A 21,873-nucleotide genomic window follows, 5' to 3' on the forward strand; every position below is an offset into this window, starting at 1 on the left:
TAACCTGCATATCGGTTTGAAATAAACATCAATTATTCGTCCGTGCCGCCTCTGCTTTTTCCCCAACTTTCATCCCTTTCGAACCACTCCTTCTTGGTGTTGCATTTGCTCTGTCAGTCAGTGTATTTTATTTTAGACTTTAACTAATATGTGGTTAAGTATAAGAGAGGACCTCGAGCCCTAACTTTCCACTGAAACAGACACTAATAAATAAATAAATAAATAAATAATCAAACCATATTGGTTGTTTTTCATGAACATGACTTAATTCTTTTTTATATTTTCTTCTTCTTTTCTCCTCCTTTCTTTGCTTCTCATCCTTAATATTATGAATTATTATTATTTTGCATCAATTTCCTCTGTCATCTTTGTCATGCTTTAGCCAATGGAAATTTAAAATTAACGTACGTTTTTATTTCCCCGTTGGCTCTGTGCAAAGGCAGTTTTAATTTCGCATTAATATTGTCAAAAACATTCACTTTTTGTCAGAATTAACTGAAATTCAAAACACTATAAAACACTATATTACAAATGTACAAACGATACGAAATGCCAATGCTGAATTTCTGATTCAAAAACCTTGAAAATCACTGCCCCTAGTTATTTTTGTACAGTGAGGGTTCTTACGTAATTTATGTCCCGGTTTGGCCTCTCAGATTATGGCAATCCTACTTCTTTAAGTGTCATACTGGGCCGGGATTTGATCTCTGTGCCATACACACACACGGCACCATAGTATTACATTAGCCTCTACAGTCACACAGACCAATGACAATATCCCTTTAGTTATCGGTTTGAAAATGTGTGGGTATGACCTTGGAGATAACCGCGCTATTTGCGTTGATATGAGTTCGAACGAACTTCCTAATCCGTCTCTACTACCGGTGTTCATGCAGGCCTCTAATCGGATAAAAAGACTATGTTACTTCTAAGATTTCCATTATGTAATTTACGAGTATGACTTCCTATTAACTCACTACGTCAGAGCTGCACAAGATTTGCGCTCTACGAGCTAGCGCAGGGCTCGAGAGTAGAAAGGTGTGCATTGTGTACAGGACACAGCTGCCTATGTACCAATCCATTTTCTATCTCAGCTGGACTGAAAGGTTGATCTTATAGGGCAGTAGAGGGGGTTAGTATCTCCCGGCTACGTGCGGTGAGCAAGTCTTGAGGAACACTCATGGGACAAGGTAGGAGGAACAGGGTGCAAAATGGCGGGGGTAAGGTTCTTCCCCACTAAAATTGTCCGGGGGTAGGGGGATTTGTTCATAATAAAATAATGAGGAAAATATAGAACACATATTACTGAAATGAATGTTTTACTGTGCATATTTTCATAAAAGCTTCAGCAATACTAGACATAATATAGAAATAATAGAATGACTGCCAGACCTTGAGCAATAAAGCAACGTAGCGGTGGCAACTCCGCACCTGCAGCCTATTCTTCATGTTTCACTCTGGCAAGTCCATCTGAAACCTGAGCAAAAATTTAAATTACTTGAAGCCTTCCTCCCTTGTCAGCGCTCCGGGTAGCTCGAGCTTACACCACTCCTGTGCTTCTCGGAGAGGGTGTGTTTCCGATAGATAGCCAACAGGACAATATTCACTTAAGGAGCTTACAAACTGAAAAAAATGTTCAGTCAGCACTTAGCCTTTGTAGAGAAAGGTTCCATTAATAAAGGAATAAATCAGGACAATCCGCGCCTCATTTGGCCCTTCTTAAGAAAGGGACAGTCGGAATAACTTCCTGATGTTTATTATTCTTGTTATAACAACGGAATTCAAACAAAAGATTTAAAATTTATATTTTTCTGGGGAAGAGGGTAATTTACAGGCTTACAGGGAATTATATACCCCTCCTGGCCGGGTACTGCCTGAAATAAGCACTAGTAGTTAAGCCCTATGATCCTTCTCCCCCGACCCCCCTCCCAACCATTTATTTGTGATTTCGCACCCTGAGAAGATGTATGAGGAGGGACCATAGGCAGAACTCTTATCTCGTAGCACTGGTGCTAGTGAAGCCGGGAGCTTGCGCACGCCGCCATCTTACGTCATTACGGATTGTAAACATATTAGTTACTGTGCTAAGTGAAGCTTTGGTTTCTTTTGTTTTATGCACATTTCGAATTAATTCTCCAGCAGATTACATAGTGGCAGAATGGTAAATACCTGCATAGTTTTAGTGTAGCTTTTTCTATTCGCGTGGAAGGAAGGAATAGGCGTCTCTGTACACCGATAGTGGCTTACATTGGTTAGTTATTAATATAGCCTTATTGCGCTTAACTGTACCTACCATTAACGATGCCTAATTATGTACGAGGCAGAGACTACTTACTTCCGACTTGTTCATATGTGCAAATTTACTCACAAAGGGGCCTTCAGGTAGACAGGCATGAATTATTTTCCATACTTACACTGTAGCTCGTGAAGGCGTCCCCTCAAATATGACTGTCCTTTTTTTTGCTAGGGGCTTTACGTCGCACCGACACAGATATGTCTTATGGCGACGATGGGATAGGAAAGGCCTAGGAGTTGGAAGGAAGCGGCCGTGGCCTTAATTAAGGTACAGCTCCAGCATTTACCTGGTGTGAAAATGGGAAACCACGGAAAACCATTTTCAGGGCTGCCGATAGTGGGACTCGAACCTACTATCTCCCGGATGCAAGCTCACAGCCGCGCGCCTCTACGCGCACGGCCAACTCGCCCGGTATATGACTGTCCTAAAGCCATTGGGCAAGATATTCAGACAATCTCGAGAAAATCTGCTTTGATAAATTGCAAGTGCCTTTTAACAATTAAACGTTAACGAAGTGGCAAGCGGGCGAGTAGCTCAGTGCGTAGCGCCGTAGTTCAGGCATCAACGGAACGCTGGTTCAAGTCCAGCAGAGTGTATGGATTTCCTTTCTTTTTATGTCCTACTTATGTTTTATTCTGCCTGTATTCTATGTAATATATTTGTAACGTATCGAAAATTAAGTACAAAAATGACGGAAGGCACCTGACATTTTTCAAAGACGATTTTCTGTGGAATGCCTTTAGGACATTTATATTCGAGAATTCACCTTCACGAAGACCTTCTATATGTTTGAAAAATGCATGAGACCCATCTACCTGAAGGCACGATTGTGAAATGTATTTTAGAGAGAATACGTGGTTAAAGAGCACCCGTGAAACAAAACACATCTATCAAAGACACAGCTCAACTGTATGAAATAGATACCGGCATGATTTTAAGTTTAAGCACTCATGCTTTAGCTGTAAACCCAATGGACACACATGCTGATCGTATTATTAATGTAATCAGATCAGTTAACTTGAAAATTCCTTTGAATCATTCTCTGAGAGAGATGTAGATTTCACCATACGTTTTCGGTCAACAGGTTAGTTACTTCTAAGTCTCCCTTTCCCTAAACATTAAGATAAAGCCATAATGGACTTTCACAATCAATATTGTTATAATTATAATTTCACTGCGTTTTTCGTTATTTCCCGTCCAATAGGCCTACTCGTATTTTGTCTATTATTTTACGTTTATGCCAGCGGCGTAACCAGGAGGTGGGGGAGTTACTGGGGTTAGAACCATCTCACGGAATTTTACGAAAGGAAAATTAACATAAACTAACAATAAACTAAATAAACATTCAGAGGCATATTGTAGAACCAACAGATCTATTGAAGTTATTTTCTAAGAAGCTTCGAAAGTTAGATGTTAAATTGTAATCTGAACACACCATTCACTGTAAAACTTTGATCGTATTGTTCTTGTTCTGTATTTTAATGTATGATTTTTGTAGTGCACTGCAATCTGTATGTAAACATAATTCACTTGTATCAAGTCTTGCATGCGTTCACCTTCATTGTGTTCTATCATCATTATCTATAACCCAATCGGCCGATCCTGCCTACGCTACTGGTTTATGCATTGAAACAGTGTAGTGGCGTTAAGATGGCGGCGGCCGCAAGCTTCCGGTTTCAGCTCTAGCTGCTTATTGTCAGTCTATTTACTATATATGTCTGCGGGAGGGACTCTGTCAATTTGTTACCTGCCAGATAACTCCGTGATGTTTGCGCTGGGTTGGAGAGAAGGGTGGTCGTATGTGTACATCGAATGGAATGCTTTTACTTTTTTAAATGCATTCCAGCAGTGTATTATCGACATTATATTGAGAAAAATAAATGAAAAATATTTCCTTGAATTCACAGGGGCAAAGTTACATTTTTCACCTTTTCAGGAAAATCAACGTCATAATAAAAGTGAAATGTAAACTATTAACTTATAAAACGAGAGACACTTTCCTGCATAATTTGGCATAATCAGTCACCGAACAATGTTTTTTAATACTTTGAGCACCGGGCGTAGGTACAAAAATGAAATCAAAGTAACACGGTGTTTTCTTTAGTCGCGTTGAGTAGCTCAGATTGTAGAGCGCTGGCCTTCCGAACTCAAGTTGGTGTTTCCGATTCCGGGCTCAGTCCAATGGTATTAGAAGGTGCTCAAATACGCCAACTGGTGTCATTTGATTTATTGACATGTAAAAGAAGTCCTTCGGGACAAAATTCTGGCACCTCCTTTTCTCCGAAAGCCGTAAGTGTAGTTATTGGGACGTAAAACCAACAACATTATCATTACTAATTTCTTTGATCAAAATATTAATGTAATAATAATAATAATAATAATAATAATAATAATAATAATAATAATAATAATAATAATAATAATAATCTCTTCGTGTCTCTGAGCGTTCTTGCAACATTTAACTCAGAAAAATATGATCAGAGACGAAGGATACTACTAGTCAGTGATAGTCCTGTTCTTCCTTTTCCTGTGTATCCTGTATCGATATCCGTTTAACACCAAGGATGGTTGTCCGATTCCCGTCTTAATCATTTCTACCCCGCCATCGCTCATTTTATTCTGAACTGTTTGCCAAGACAGACGGACGAAGAATGCTGTTTACAAAATGTGAAAACCTGCATGGAATGTCTGAATATTCCCTCTACACTGAGTGGAGCTGGAATTTCCCAATTAGCTGACTTCGACCCAGAGAAGTTGTTATGAAAGTTATCCATCCGTACGCCTCGCACACGTGGAAATTTCGCTGTACGCCTCAAACACAGTACGCCTCGAGCACGGAGCCGTCCAAAGTAGCGTGAGTCAGAGAAGTTTATGCCACATTTAAGAAAGATGCATTATCGTCCAGCGGACTGTAATTTCAAATAAATGCCAGCAGCTTCGTTTTTATTGCTATTTCAGATTTAGTTTATTTTCTATCATGTTGTAACGGCAAATCTCAACATTTTGGATTTCAATTCACAGAATATAACTTTGTTCTGTTCGAGTAAATTAATTACGTCATGTAGTAAAGCCTTAAGTAAACCTAAACTCAGGCGGGGGGGGGGGGGACTCTTCTGAAACCTGTATATTGTATGTTGTCAAGTAAAACTATTAACCAACACCATAGAGATAATGTACAGTAAGTGTCAAGCTTCCTAATCGTCACTTCTATGAATAACTGGCGCCCATTAATTACCAGAATAAGTGAACATTTGTTTAATGTACATCAATCAATCTAACAGCGGTGATATAATCAATTTGCTTTTACGTCGCACCGACACAAATAGATTTTACAGGCTCTACACACAACCTGATTTGGTTAGAGAGTCGGGTGAATTTGGTGAGATCAGGCGCTAAATCAGGTTGTGTGTAGTTGGTCGTCCGACGAAACTCTTGTCGGGTTAAGTCAGGTGGCCGCGCCATCCGATCCGATCGCCTGACCGACTTACCAAATCAGATCGTCTGGTGCGTTGTCAGGCGGGTCGCAGCAACATTCGGTGCGAGCAGGACGTGACTACTGAGCGGGAAGTTACTGCGGAGTTTTTGGAGCTGTATAAATAATTCACGAGCCGGCCCCGTGGTGGCCCCGTGCCTGCCTCTTACCCGGAGCCCCCGGGTTCGATTCCCGGCCAGGTCAGGGATTTTTACCTGGACCTGAGGGCTGGTTCGAGGTCCACTCAGCCTACGCGATTAGAACTGAGGAGCTATCTGACGGTGAGATAGTGACCCCGGTCTCTAAAGCCAAGAATAACGGCCGAGAGGATTCGTCGTGCTGATCACACGACACCTCGCAATCTGCAGGCCTTCGGGCTGAGCAGCGGTCGCTTGGTAGGCCAAGGCTCTTCAAGGGCTGTATTGCCATTGGGGGGGGGGGTTATAAAGAATTCACTTGTTTGTCGGATGCGTCGAGTAAGCAGTGTAGTAACAAGGCTCTTGAGATCCTACTGGAGAAATTCGAAGTTACAGAAAGTGACGCAACGATTGCGACAGTGAAGAGGAAAACAGAAAATATGAGAGCCGCATACAAAAGAGAATGGAAGAAAGGATGTAAAGTAAATACTTATTAATGTGAATATGTATTTACTACAGTAAAGTAAATAACTAGCGGTCTGACAGTCACAAAGGCTCCAAATTTTCTGAAGTCCCTCATCTTATAACATAGCTCATATATTTTCAAATTATATTGTACAGACTTCAAAATAATATGTCATAAGATCATAAGGAACTAATTAAAGCAGGAATGATATAACAAAGAGAAGAAAATCAAAACAGACTGAGGCAATGAACTTCGACAACACAGAATAAAACTCCAATTCATACATTAATATGTATGATGAATGGATTTCTTCCCTTTCTCGGCCTTGTAAATAGCGAAAGCAACACTTTGGTGTTATTCACAATCACCATAGTGATAAGATTACGGAAATATGTATTCAGTAACTATAAGAGTATCTGGTTGTGAGTTTTAAAATATTTTTGGCACTCTTCACACTTATTATGCTGAGTATAGAAATGTGGATCCAGTAGCTGTAACTATCCCGGCAGATTAACACTAGATAAAACTTTGTGCTGTAAATAAAAAAAGCACTTTGGCGCTATTCACGATACTCATGCTGATAAGAATATGGAAATACGGTTCCAGAAACAAGAAGTATCTCGGAAGCTATGAGCTTAAAATGTTCCTCCCACACTCACTCACGTTCCTACTGCTAACACCAGGCCTGTGTTCCTTGAGCTGACGTTGACATGGTTATGGCCGATCATTTCTTCATGCGATTCCCACAGCGGGGGTGATGTTTTAGAGCCTTAAAACGTGATTTTCGGTGCCCCGTAGTTTTGTTCTTCGCATCGTGAGGCTTCGCCCCTGACCGCACGGCCAACTCGCCCGGTCATTACCAATTCAGTGCAGTAACGGTGTGTTGGAGGAGATGGTATTTCAACTTATTGAAAATGCGTACCTGGGCAGTTGAAGTCAAATATTACGTTCCCTAGAAGGTGGCGTGTCAAAGAATGTTGGGCACTACGATAGGGTTGCGGCAGGTATACAGTCATGGCAAACGGCTGCTGATTACCCTAGGTCTACTACATAGACTAAGCACTATTACCTAGCGACACTTATCAAAGTTCCTACGTTCAGTTCATGTTGTGTGTAAAATGAAAAATAATATATTCCTTAAAATATAGGACAGATTTTCATAATTAGATTACGGAGACACTTTGATAATCTTTTTTTTTTTTTTTTTTTTTTTTTTGCTATTTGCTTTACGTCGCACCGACACAGATAGCGACGATGGGATAGGACAGGGATAGGACTGGGAAGGAAGCGGCCGTGGCCTTAATTAAGGTACAGCCCCGGCATTTAAATATATTGATACTAACAACCTGGTCATAGTGCTATTCAAGAGTTGGATTCACTGCATGAAGTTATAGAATGCTACATTGAAAATACGGAACTCCATAGTCCATTGTCTGTGTTCAGGGTTCTTCTGAACTGTAGGCCAAGTAAGACATTCAAAGTTAGCCAAATGGTGTCAAAAGATGTTTTTGATTTTAAATTAGTTGCTCTTAAATCAAATCGCCATACTCAAAATTAAAGCATATACAATATGTAAAAGGTAGTAGTTCAGTGAAAAACAAATGCTCATTTTCAGATACCGGTAGTGATTTTAAGGAGCACGCTAAGACGAGGTTTAATTCTACCGTAAGTTAACTCAACCAAAATATAATTAGCACTGCAAGCCGTAAAATTGATGCACAAAATATAAAGGACATGAAGTCACTTTACAAGTATTTCTCAAACAGGTATGGAACTATTTCCCGAAGTGAAACGTTGAATCAATGACGTCAGAAACTGAGCGTAATAGTGTATTACAATTATTTGTGAAAATGAATATAACTAATATTGTTACGTGCCAGCCCCATGGTAGCCCTTTCGGTACTTCCAGGAAGGGGCTAGTGACTCACACGACCTGGCAGCTCCCAGCCGGCTTGTGGGGTGGGTCGTTCTCGTCGGCCGGCTTACCTGTGAGTTTCTTGGGGATTCAACTAGAATTCTGGCTCAGGTGATCCGAGCTATAAAAAGGGAGACTAGCCGCGGACAGTCAGTCACATTTGGGCTCCGTGGTGGAGTCACTGTTGGGCTTTGTGGTGGAGTCAGTGTGAGACTCAGTGTGTTGAGGTTCGGTGGCTGGGCTGAGGGCGACAGGGGTGTTGGCTGTCACTAATGTTCCACCGAGGACTGAACGAGGAGCTGTTGTTGTAGAGTCGGAAAGATTAGTGAGTGGGCGGGTTGGGGGCAACGGAACGGAAGACTGTACTGAGTGTTCATGTATTTCTGTGGACTGAGGCTCGCTGTGAGTCAGCGAGGGAAGCCGCTATCGCGAGTGTGCAGGTAAATGGACCTGTGTGACGTTCGCTGTTGTGAGTATCGTCCTGCTGTTGAATATTATTGAGCTGTTTAGGTGTTCACTGTATGTGACTCTGTGAATTACTAGACTGTCTGTGGAATCGAACCAACGAACAGTCATCGTGTATCGAGTGGCCCGTAGCCCTGTGTTTAGATCCTGCTGTCCACACAGAGCTGCTGTATGAGGGGACTGGACTTGGGGAAAGTGAAAGTAAGGATTGAGCGTCCGCAGGTACAAAAACGGACTGGACCGCCTACTGTGCCATACGGAAGAGAGAGACTTGTAAATAGACAGCCTTTGGTGAGTGTGGCCATTTATGGTTAATTAGAATTGTGCAGATATATGTGCGTGTGTGCATTTTCGTGAATTAAATTGGAGTAATGAAACAGGTGGAGTTTTATTCGTAACAATATGAATGTTCTATGTCTTTCACCTCTGAAATACATCTATTTCTGTAAGCCATTTCGTTCTATGTCCATCACCATCGCCTCCCTGTGACCTGTTAATTCCCAATGTTTGGAACAGTTTGTTCATTACTTCATCTTATAATTACATAGGAATCTAATAAAATCACAAGGTCAACCTATGATAATAAATACGATATAATTTTACTGCCCTAACATGAAATCGCTTCTACAGTAAAATAAGATAAACGGGACTTGGGGTACAGCATGGTTCTAGATCATCGATTTGTTAAAAAACAAAGGATTGTGAGTGAGACGACCTCTCCAGAGGGAATGAAAACCTTTCCTAGGTCCTAGGTGAGGCGAACACGTGAGCTTAATAGCAGTAAGATCTGTCAACTGTGATTTTTACTTCTAGCTTTATGGTACAATTGATTCCAGATAGACCTGCCTACATTACAGACAATAGTACTGTGTTAGTGATATCCTGAAGACCAAAGAAATCGCATATCTTCTCAAAAGGCGCCTATAAAGATAAGCATAAATGGATTTTTTGTCTTAGTACTTGGGCGTGATAACCGAGTGGCACAGTAGTTCGAACCCGGCCAGTAAATGTGGGATTTTTGAAATGATAACTCACGTTCATGCAGTTCGGATACCATGGAAAACTGGAGGTCCCGTGGTTATGATCTCGACATCAACAATATGACATCGAACTGCAAGCTTTCTCTCTTAGTATGAATTCGGGTGGTGGTGGTGGTGGTGGAAGGGGCGTGATTAACTCAGTGGCTTACATATTGGCTTCCAACTTAGAAGGCTGAGATTCGAATCTCGGTCGATCCTGGGTGGAGATTTCCATCTAAAAATTCACGTGGCTTCAGGGAGGACGTCCGGCCTTAAACCCCCGGCTGAAACCATAAAGAACCTGGGTGACTCCAACCCCGAGCTGAAGAAAGAAAGTTTATTTCTTAGTATCAGTTCGTAAGTTCAGACATGGCAAGCCTGCTGGCAATATGAATATTACTTCCTCTAACGGATGTTTTTAACGGTTCTTTCCGTACTTGGCTAATTACGATAAATATCGAAAAGTGAATAAATTTGAACAGTGATTCATTCCCTCGCTGAGAATGATTCTTGTTAGTAAGCCAGTTACAGTACTGATAGGTAAACTGGAAACTACCAGTAACAAGCACATATTACTTAGACCGTAGGCATGAAACTATTATTGATTGAATTATTAATTACTAGCTGATGTACCCGTGCTTCGCTACGGGATTCTCAGAAAGACTGACTTTGTGGTTTTCCTAACCTGAAATCAACATAGGTCATTACAAAATCGTAAGTATGAATGTAGCGATTAAAAGCAATGCTATCATATAAAATACTCGATCAAATGGAAAGCCGCACGTTTTATCACTTTTAACGAACAGTGCTGCGGTTAGATTGCGGTGCCAATCTAATAGTCCAAAGTTCCAGAGCTTTTTTTTTGCTAGGGGCTTTACGTCGCACCGACACAGATAGGTCTTATGGCGACGGTGGGATAGGAAAGGCCTAGGAGTTGGAAGGAAGCGGCCGTGGCCTTAATTAAGGTACAGCCCCAGCATTTGCCTGGTGTGAAAATGGGAAACCACGGAAAACCATTTTCAGGGTTGCCGATAGTGGGATTCGAACCCACTATCTCCCGGATGCAAGCTCACAGCCGCGCACCTCTACACGCACGGCAGTTCCAGAGCTGGGATGACCAGGACGCAGATTGCCATGAACACTTATCTGCCATTATTCCGCTAAATATGCACACTGTTCATTCCAATCAGTGCCTCAGAGTAGGGATTGAATAGCTCGAACGCTATGATGATCCAGTGTGTTACGTACCAGTAGTATCAGAAAATTTATAAACCAGGGGAATGGCATGCTAAAGAAGAAAGTTATCTAACTCCCCAGCTACTTTCCATCAATATTCAGACAGGCTGTTACACTCTGTACGACTGGGCGAGTTGACCGTGTGGTTAGCGGTGCGCAGCTGTGAGCTTGCATCCAAGAGATAGTAGATTCGAACCCCATTGCTGGCAGCGCTGAAGATGGTATTCCGTGGTTTCCCACTTTCACACCAGTCAAATGCTGGGCCTGTACCTTAATTAAGGCCTAAGGCACTTCCAACCCTTTCCTATCCCATCGTCGCCATACAACCTATCTATGTCGGTGCAACGTAAATCAAATAAAAAAATACTCTGTACGCAGCAGTAATCCTATCTACCGGAGATGAGGGGAAACTGAAGACACAAAGCACATCACGACAAACAATGGTCAATGTAATGTTATTGTTGATCAATGTTATGAACTTTCTATATTGTAGGCCTTCACATTTAGTTTTCTTTCGACTCTGTGATTTGTAAAATATTTTATACCATAAACTGTAGTTTCTTATTCTCCGACTTTACATACCGATTTTCATTAAATACGTTTTACCCATTTTCTCGTTAGTCGGCGCTGATATGTACTTAGTAACAAAAATACAAATTCATGAATATCTCTGTGATCATAGCCAGTACGGTAACAATGTATAAGACATGAATAATAGGAAATTTAATACTATATAACCTTAGTTATGTAGCATTCATCGATTACACCTCTAATAAGAAATATTTGAGAATTACATGTTAGGCCTTCCCCTGAACTACCATTTCACTCAGCATGAATAAAATAATTTACAGCCTAGACTATAGCGACTTATTTCCTGACTTTGCATACCGATTTTCATCAAGATAGGACTACTAATAACAATATTTGAGAATTAAATTTTAGGCCTTCCCCAAAACTACCATTTCACTCAGCGTGAGTAAAATGATTTATAGCCTAGATTGTAGAGGCTCATTCCCCGACTCCACATACCGATTTGCATTAGACCACTAATAACATAAATAGTTGAGAATTCAATTTTAGGCTTTCCCCTAAACTACCATTTCACTCAGCGTAAGTAAAGTGATTTATAGCCTAGATTGTAGAGGCTCATCCCCCGACTTCACATACCAATTTTCATTAAATTCTCTTCAACCGTTTTCTCGTGATGCGTGTACAGACAGACAGACAGACAGACAGACAGACAGACAGACAGACAGACAGACAGACAGACAGACATTACGGAAAAGTAAAAAGTGCACTTTCTTGTTACTATGGACATGACCGATACAGAAATACCATTATTTTCAAATTCTGAGCAATGTACAGACAAAACTCTTATTTTATATATATATAGATAGATATAGATTTACTTATTCTGGCACATTTAAGGCCAGATGGTCTTCTTTCACATCTAACAAGGTTAATAAACTACTTACAGAAAGTTGTTTACAATTAACTGTAAGTGCAGGTTACCTCACCTAACTTTTCTTCACCTCAGATACATTCTGACTAGTTGAAGATAGAGATTGGCAGTTTTGACCTGGGTGAAGACTAAGGGGTACATGGAAACCTAAAATGTGTGTCTTGTACTTTTTCTTATCGTCCTCGCAGCATTAAAAGGTACTGAGACATCATCTAGATGCATCCTCGTGTCAGCGTACTCAACATATTGCAAATCACATCTTAATTTTAAAAATTAATAAGCTTCGCTAAGCTGATTGGCTCAGATGCTACAGCATTATAGCTCTAGCTTTGTGAGCCTTGATTTGTTATTTGAAGAAATTCACATCCGCCAGAATTCCTGCGGTACATTTCCGGCATCTCGGCGTCTCTGAAAATATAAACGTAGTTAGTGGAACGTAAACCCAATAATAATAATAATAATAATAATAATAATAATAATAATAATAATAATAATAATAATAATAATAATAATAATAATAATCGTTCTTCCTGGCTTTGCAATGTGTTCACATCTTTGTGCCTATGCAACACTAGTACTGTGTATGGTTTCAGGGCCGCTGAAGGTGCCCCAGCCTCGCCCAGTGGAGCCGGCCTCACAACTGGAGAAGACGGTGCCATTGTCGGGGGTCCACGCACCCCACAACAAATTGCAGCCCAGAAGAGATTACAACAGACGCAGGCCCAAGTTGATGAGGTAAGCGAACAAGTGACATGGTTCTAGAAGTTAGAATAGTGCATTATTAGTTTTAATTTAGACCTTTTATTACACCAGTAGGGCCTCCGTGGCTCAGGCGGCAGCACGCCGACCTCTCACCGCTGGATTCCGTGGTTCAAATCCCGGTCGCTCCATGTAGATTTGTGCTGGACAAAGCGGAGGCGTGACAGATTTTTCTCCTGGTACTCCGATTTTCCCTGTCATAATTCATTCAAGCAACACTCTCCAATATCATTTCATTTCATCTATCAGTCATTAATCATTGGCCCAGAAGAGTGCGACAGGCTTCGGCAGCCGGCATAATTCCTATCCTCACCGCTAGATGGGGACTTCATTCATTCCATTCCTGAGCCGGTCGAATGACTGGTAACAGGCTGTGGATTTTAATTTCATTACACCAGTAATGCCTGGACAAACCGAATTGTGCTAAAAAAAAATGTAATTTTATTATGAGAACAATAGAACCCCATTTTTCCAATTCGAACGGGACCAGATTTGATCCAAATGATCGAAAATCTGAATAATCCGAAAATTCGTTTACGACATTAAAAAACAATGTTTATATAAATTATACACTTTTACAAATTTATGAACAGCACAGAGTAAGAAATGTACCTAAATATAACAATAATTGAAAATAAAATCTCTAGAGTATAAATCCAAATTCAATTACTTCTTACTGTAGATCATAAGAAGTCTGTGAATTTTTTTCTTTCACTCTTTCAGCGCCCAAGTGCTGTCTGGTCTCGAATTCACGAACTCACGCCCATTAGATAAGCATAATAAAGAAGCAAGTTTAAAGTTGTTGTTTTGCATCAAGAGATTTCGTCGAAAAATTAAAATCTTAAATTCAAAGAAGAATTAATTTTAATTGAAGCTGAAAATAAGCTCATCGGACAAAAAATTAGTCACCATAATGCGACGCATACAGAATTCGTTAAGCCTGTACAGCGAACGAGTGCCGTGCTCAACCGCACGGGCACTGCCTCTTGAGGCAGTAGCGATCAGTGAGACATGATGTTTTAAGCGGACAGTACATCAAAGGATGTGACAGAGTGGAAAAAAGTAGCAATCGTGTTTGGCCGTGCCCATGGCCATATGGTGCGTAAGTTGTTGGCCTGTTCAACGTTTCTACAACCAGTGGTGTGATACACGTGGCCACAAAACACGACGTCAGAATTGTGGTCGGTAAAAGATCCTGACTGAGAGGGCCGGAGGCGCGATTCACGGATTGTGAATCAAAATCGCTTGCAAACCCGACATGAATTGCTGCAACCAGTGAATGAAAATCTATCCCAATTGATAGCGAGAGAACATTGCGACGAGAATTGCATGCAATGAATATTTGGGTTCGGTCACTTCGCAAGAGGCCATTGCTCATACAGGCACATAAAGCGGCGTGTCTTCAATGGGCTAGAAATCATGAAACTGGCGGAACGTAATGTGGTATTCCAATGACGCACGTCGTCGTGTACACCGAAGACCTAATGAAGCATTTCATTCTGGATGTGTGCAAGGTCAGGTTCAAGCCTAAGGAGGGTCTGTGATGCTTTGGATTAGGCTTGCTCACTGAGGCGACCACTAATATGAACCAACATGTTTGTTTAAACATTCTGGATTTTCAGGTGTTGCCTTTCAGTTGACATCTGCATGGTGAGTATGTTACTGATATCCCGATTTTTCAAGATGACAACAGCAAAGTTCATCAGGCTGGACACATACGTGACTAGTTTTATGAACACTCCCCGCCCTATTACATCTCGATTGGCCTTCAAAATCACCTGACTTGAACCCCACTGAAAATCTGTGGGGCATGTTGGAACAGCGAGTAAACGCCGACATGAGCATCCTCGCAATTTGGTGAAATTGCGCGATGAAATCCTCAGCGAGTGGGTTAACCTAGATGCGATGTACCTGCAAAAACACGTGGACTCACTTCCTAACCGAAACCAAGCGATTATCAAGTCCAGAGGCGGAATTACACAGTATTAAATGGTCCTTGTAATAATTTCTCCAGGGGTGACTATTTTTTTGTCCGGTGAGCTCAATTTCAGAGTATTTCAAGAGTATTTTAGAGTTATTGTCTTAATTAAAGAATTTGTCAATGGAGTCCTCTTAAGGTTTTCATCTTGGATGTAGAAATTATTAATTTTAAGAGTGTGTTTAATGTAGATACGTTATCTAAATAAGCAGTCAGGATAAACATGGTTCTACTGAGCTTCCTCACCTTGATCTCAAAAGTTCAGTGTATCCTCTTAATTGTTATGATCCTTTATTTGTTGATATGACATATTTGTAACAATGGATAGCAAATATTTTTAAATTAATTTATTCAGAAGAAAAACTTATTCATGACTAGCTGATGTACTCGTGCTCCGCTACAGGATTCACAGAAAGACTGCCTTGTGGTTTCCCTAATTGAAGTCAACATAGGTCATTACAAAAACGTAAGTAGGAGTGTAGCGATTAAAAGCAATGTTATCTTACAAAATACTCGATCAAATGGAAAACCGCACATTTTCTCACTTTTAACGAACAGTACTACGTTGCCGATCTAACAATCCAAAGTTCCAGACCTGGAATGACTAAGTCGCAGACAGCTGTGAACACTCGTCCGCCATTATTCCGTTAAATATGCACACTGTTCATTCCCGCCAGTGCCTCAGAGTAGGGATCGAATAGGTCGAATGCTATGATGAAACAGTTTATTACGTACCAGTAGTATCAGAACATTTATGAACCAGAGGAATGGCATGCTCAAGAAGAAAGTTATCTAACTCCTCACTACTTCCCGCCGATATTCAGGCAGGCTGTTATACGGGGTACGACCGGGCGAGTTGGCCGTGCGGTTAGGGACACGCAGCTGTGAGTTTGCCTTCCGGGAGGTAGTGGGTTCGAAAACCACTGTCGATGGCCCTAAAGATGGTTCTTCGTGGTCTCCCATTTTTACACCATGCAAATACTGGGGCTGTACCGTAATTAACGCCAGGACCGCCTCCTTTCCACTCCTAGCCCTTTCCTATCCCATCGTCGCCATAATACCTATCTGTGCCGGTGCGATGTAGCCTAAAGCAAATTTAAAAAATACTCGGTATACAGCAGTAATCCCATCTATCGGACATGACTGGCAACAGAAACACAAAGCACATCACAACAAACAATGGTCAATGTAATGTTATTGTTGTTCAATGTTATGACTTTTCTGTATTGTAGGCCTTCACATTTAGTTTTCTTTGGACTCTGTGATATTAGGGCGCCTTACGAAATTGTTTATAGTGTAGACTCTAGTTTCTTATTCCCCAACTCTATATACCGATTTTCATTAAATTCTGTTTACCCATTTTCTCGTGGCTCGGCGTTGATATGGGCTTAACAACAAAAATCCAAATTCGTGAATATCTCTGTTATCATAGTCGGTACGGTAAATATGTATAAGACATGAAAGATCAGAAATGTAATACTATATAACTTCAGCAATGTAGTATTTGTCGGTAGGACTACTAATAATGCAATTATTTGAGAATTAAATTTTAGGCCGTCCCTTAAATTACCACTCCACTCAGCGTGAATAAAATTATTTATGGCTTAGGTTGTAGCGACTTACTTCCCGACTTTGCATACCGATTTTCATTAAGATATGATCATTAATAAAATAAAAATTTGAGAATTTAAGTTTAGGCCTTCCCATAAACTACCATTTCTCTCAGCGTCAATAAGATTATTCATGGCCTAGATTGTAGCGACTTATTCCCGAACACTACATACCGATTTTCATTAAATTCTCTTTAAGCGTTTTCTCGTGATGCGTGAACATACATACTGCACCCGCTCACTTCCTGAGTCCCAGACTAGCATTTATCTCAGGGGTGATCAGTTCGAAAACGATAAAAAAATTTATATAAAGAAAATCAAATTATATATCGGCGCATCAAATGAACACAGGGATGAACGGGGCATGCAAATTAAGGTTACGGGGGACGACTCATTCATGGATACAAATTTTTGACTCCACAATAGGACTGGGAAGTGACAACTTAAATTCCATGGACATACTGGACTAACTACAATAAAAAAGATATGGAAACTGTTTCCTATTGAAATTGCAATGAGGAGCAATTTATTCACTTATTTGCATACTACACATGATGACAATTATTACAATGGGACACTTCCATCCTGAAAAATAAAGGACATACTACTTGGATTTACCTCACTACTCTGGTAGTGTAAACATCTGGTGAATTCGCCCCAATTGGTTACTGGGTATCGAATTCACATCCGTATGAGTGGACGTTTCACCGCTGGAGATCTTCTTTCGGAGACGAAGGCATGACAGTAAATTTTTACCGTCATCTCCTCGTTCCGTTTGGACATGAGACACTTCCGGTATGTACATTCTGGTGAGCCGGACACCCACCGTGGAAATGTTATCGCCTCGAAAAACGGGAATTTATAGTACGGACAAACTCTAGCCTATTATTTCCAGATTCACAAACACGCCAGGTAGAGTTCATTAACTCAAAGCCTATTTTAATATTTACACTTGTCAATACGACAAGACGTACGGAAAGGTTCATTACTATGCTCTGATCATGAAGACATATGCCGTCCGTGGGTTATTTACGTATCTACCACTAACAATCTCGCCGTGAAAACCCATCTGGTTCTGAGCAGTTCGACACAGGACGACTGTCCCTATCATATCCTCCTATGATTATTAAATAATATCATTACCATTTTTTATCTGATCATTATCATATTCTGTGATTACCATAAATCATTTTATTATTATCATTAATTTCAATTATAATCCTATATTTGATTATTATCATTTGTCATCCGGGATGATTATATGCCAACCCTTGCCGACGTTTCAAACGAAGGGTCGTTCTTCCTCGTAATTTATCCACACAATTTAATGATCAGCTTCCTAATAAATATTATTATTATTATTATTATTATTATTATTATTATTATTATGATATTCGTAACAATTAATCATCGCCCTTTAAATATCTTAACTTCCTTTCATCATAATTATTATTCTCAAATACTATTGCAAGTTCTTCATCTTCTGCCTCTTCAACTTTTCATTATTATTATTATTATTATTATTATTATTATTATTATTTCACGTTTACACTACCGTTAGCGATATTTATGGTTAAATGCGTAAACCTTTACAATTTCAGTCCACTTTGGCACTAAGTAATTGATTTAAGACAAGATTCACTTGGAGTATGATTATTATTATTATTATTATTATTATTATTATTATTATTAAAAATGGAAAGATGATATTTTAATTTCCACTCTTTAGAATTTAGTCACATATGTTAAATCCCGTTATGAACCACTAAGATCTGCTTTATATCGGTCGGGACAACACGGTATCCGGGACCGTACCTTCAGTTTCGTACTGCCGTTAATTTATATGGGGACACACGTCCTCCCAAGACACATCTCACAACCTATGGCACATCGCGGCTGGGCAAATACCTCCAATGCCGGCGATTGCTAAACTATTCCTTCCAATATGAAGTCCATTTCCTTTTATCGGAACTCTTCAAACATTTAATTCATAAATTAATCCTCGGTGCGTGGATTCTGCCACTAATAACACCGGAATATGCATTTTATATCATCTTAGGCCTTGAGATTCATCTATTTCATCATTACAAACAATACGGCTCAATTTATTTCACGCCGGATATTCGTCCCTCATGACTTCCAACTCTAAATATGGGCTCAAACCACTCTGGGCTTTTAACATATCGTGACCATTCTAATTCACGTGCCTCTATCGCTTTTAAACAAATTTTAATGGTTAAAATAAAGTCCAAAAACGTGAAATCAAAATTTACGTAAAATCAAACTGATTACGCGAATGAAAGTCTTTAACGCTACATGTCATCTCCACATTGATTATTATTTGCACTAGCTAACTCACGAAGCACTGTCATTATTATTATTATTATACTTTAACTTGCAAACGCACAAATATTATTATAATTAATTTACTTTCCTTTGCCAACTCACAAACATTATTATTATTATTTTCTCGCAAACACACCGATCATTATTATTATTATATAGAACTTACAAACGCCCATAGCAGATGGAACATTATTATTATTAGTAGAAATCGTGATTATCGTAACCCGTAATCATCCTTGCTATAATACTTCAACTTCTCGCTCTTATTATTTTCATAAAAAAAGTAGCTTCGTTTTTATTCTTCTTCTCCTCCTTCAAATATTATTATCATTATTATTATTATTATTATTATTATTATTATTATTATTAGTTAAAAATCTCAAATTTTTCATTTCAACTCCCAACATCATTATTATGTCCAAAATATTTTTAAAAATTCTTCTTCTTCTTCTTCTTCAAATATTTATTATTATTATTATTATTATTATTTTAATGACCTTCCGTACGCAACACAAATTTTACATCCTCTGGCACTTTCATAATCTGGCTATCTGGTAGAAAATATTCCTAACTAACATACAAATAATCACCGCAGTGATTGAAATCAAATAAATGGGTTAGCACAAAAAGGAATTTAACACTTGAAATGAACTTATCAAAGTATTACAAACAGCATGCATGAATTGAAAGAAATATATCCCATATTTACATTATATACAACAAACAAATACTCAAATTAATTAATCTAACCCATTATTACGTTATTATAAATTAGTTCGTCCGTCTAACAAAAAAATAAAATCATGGACTCGGGAGGCGGACCATGTTAAGTAACCATAATTAATCTTCACTGGACCCCGTTTAGTCGCGATAACATCCCCAAATATTAAATTTGTGTACTCATTCCTATGTAGAATTCCATTGTCTCGTAGCGCGAGATAGGCCTCACGGCCCCATGGTGATTTACTCGTCCATCATGTCGCACAATATAAAATTAACACAGCAAAACACTTCTGTGCGATTACCCATGATTAACACCTTATTAAATAATTTACACTATTTTATACAAGAATACTAATAAAAATACTTATAGGTGCGCCTAGACCCCTGACACTCGCACAATATATTCTTCATATAAGCCCGAAACACACGTCGTGACACATTACGTAGAAGTGTCTTTCATTTGAACCGGCGAGTATCGCGTCTTCAACCGGCACTTCCTCGTTTATTTCTAAGCCGTCTTGATAATCGCTAGCTCCTATAGTTCCCTGGTCGGATAGTTATTCACCGTCTATCTTGAGGTATTTACTTCAGGCTCCGCACACTGCCTTCCAAAGGTACTATCGGCGTTCCGTTAATTATTTATTATTTAATCACATGACATTTATTAAATTCAACATACAGTTGTACTGATTATTTACACTCGGTACTATGGATAATCTCACTGTTCGTCTTCATTCTCCTAACAACTCACGCACTTTCAGCTCTAACTGACTTCGAATGCGTCCCGAGGTACTGACTTACAGAGTCAGCGTGTCAGAGTCTCAACTAATTCATACGACTGACACGACTGGTGACCGATGACGACTGGTGACTGGTAAGAACTGGTTACTGGTAAGAACTGATTGATGTGAGGTCCCACTACTGGTTATTTATGGACGACATGGTTTCCCGCCGGGGTCATCCGCGGTCATCTCAAAGGGAGGGGGGTTGGTTATCCTAAATTGGCATATGCAGGTGGATTTTGATCCCTTGTTTATCCTACTTAATAAACTGGCGATACACATTCATGTGTCGTATTCTGAACTCGTATCGTTCGGTGATCATGGAAATATCACTTAATTCCTGTCCTCCACCTTTCGCGCGCTAACTCGGCGTCCCTGATGGCGTGCTCATCTTGACCAATGGCGAGATAGCGTGGGTCATTTCCACGAATTCATTACTTTAATTTATTACGATTACAATTAATCAACATGGGAATGATATCCCAAAAATACCCTCTATTCAATTATGTGGTTGGAATAATTTAATTATTGTTATCGGAGAAGCTAACTGGAGTTCACTCTGAGCTTTTCTTATGTTGGTTTATCTGCGGGCCTATGATAAATTTTTCTATTGGTCAACACCGCATCGGTTAGTTTAAAATCTCTTCCTTGCAACCTGACAACACAAAATGCCTTGAGGCAGTGGAAAATAATGGTACGTCATATTCTCGGTATTGGTGCTGCACCTGCTTGCCATTGTTCCGAAATACCTACTCTTTCACTTCCTTGTAGTCATTATTCTGCTGTTGTGAGCTCTAGATTTAATCCTCTTAGATTCTGACCAAGAAACATTCTCCCCATAATGACAAGCTTAACTGTGGTGACGGACAGTCGCGATATGTCTAGCTTATGTTGAAATCCTCCCGTCCACACAAAACTGACACTGTATTCCATTTAATATTCCTATATATCTGTATTTATCTTATAAAAATCAAATCATGAAACTAGGGCCTATATCATCCGGGTACAATACATACATACATACATACATACATACATACATACATACATACATACATACAGTACATACAGACAGACAGACAGACAGACAGACAGACAGACAGACAGACAGACAGACAGACAGACAGAGAGACAGACAGACAGACAGACAGACAGACAGACAGACAGACAGACAGACAGAAATTACGGAAAATGAAAAAGTGCATTT

The 21,873-nt window shown here is 39.7% G+C and overlaps 1 protein-coding gene across 1 annotated transcript in view; it reads left to right on the forward strand.

Annotated features, from left to right (window-relative positions):
* The window catches only part of nSyb (neuronal Synaptobrevin), a 163,477-nt gene that overhangs the window by 53,471 nt on the left and 88,133 nt on the right, over positions 1 to 21,873 (forward strand). Inside the window, exon 2 of the mRNA XM_067139288.2 lies at positions 13,062 to 13,203. Coding sequence (XP_066995389.1) covers positions 13,062 to 13,203 — 142 coding nt within the window. The remainder of the gene's footprint in view (positions 1 to 13,061; positions 13,204 to 21,873) is intronic.

Source organism: Anabrus simplex, chromosome 2 (assembly GCF_040414725.1).
Source record: "Anabrus simplex isolate iqAnaSimp1 chromosome 2, ASM4041472v1, whole genome shotgun sequence".
NCBI lineage: Eukaryota > Metazoa > Arthropoda > Insecta > Orthoptera > Tettigoniidae > Anabrus > Anabrus simplex.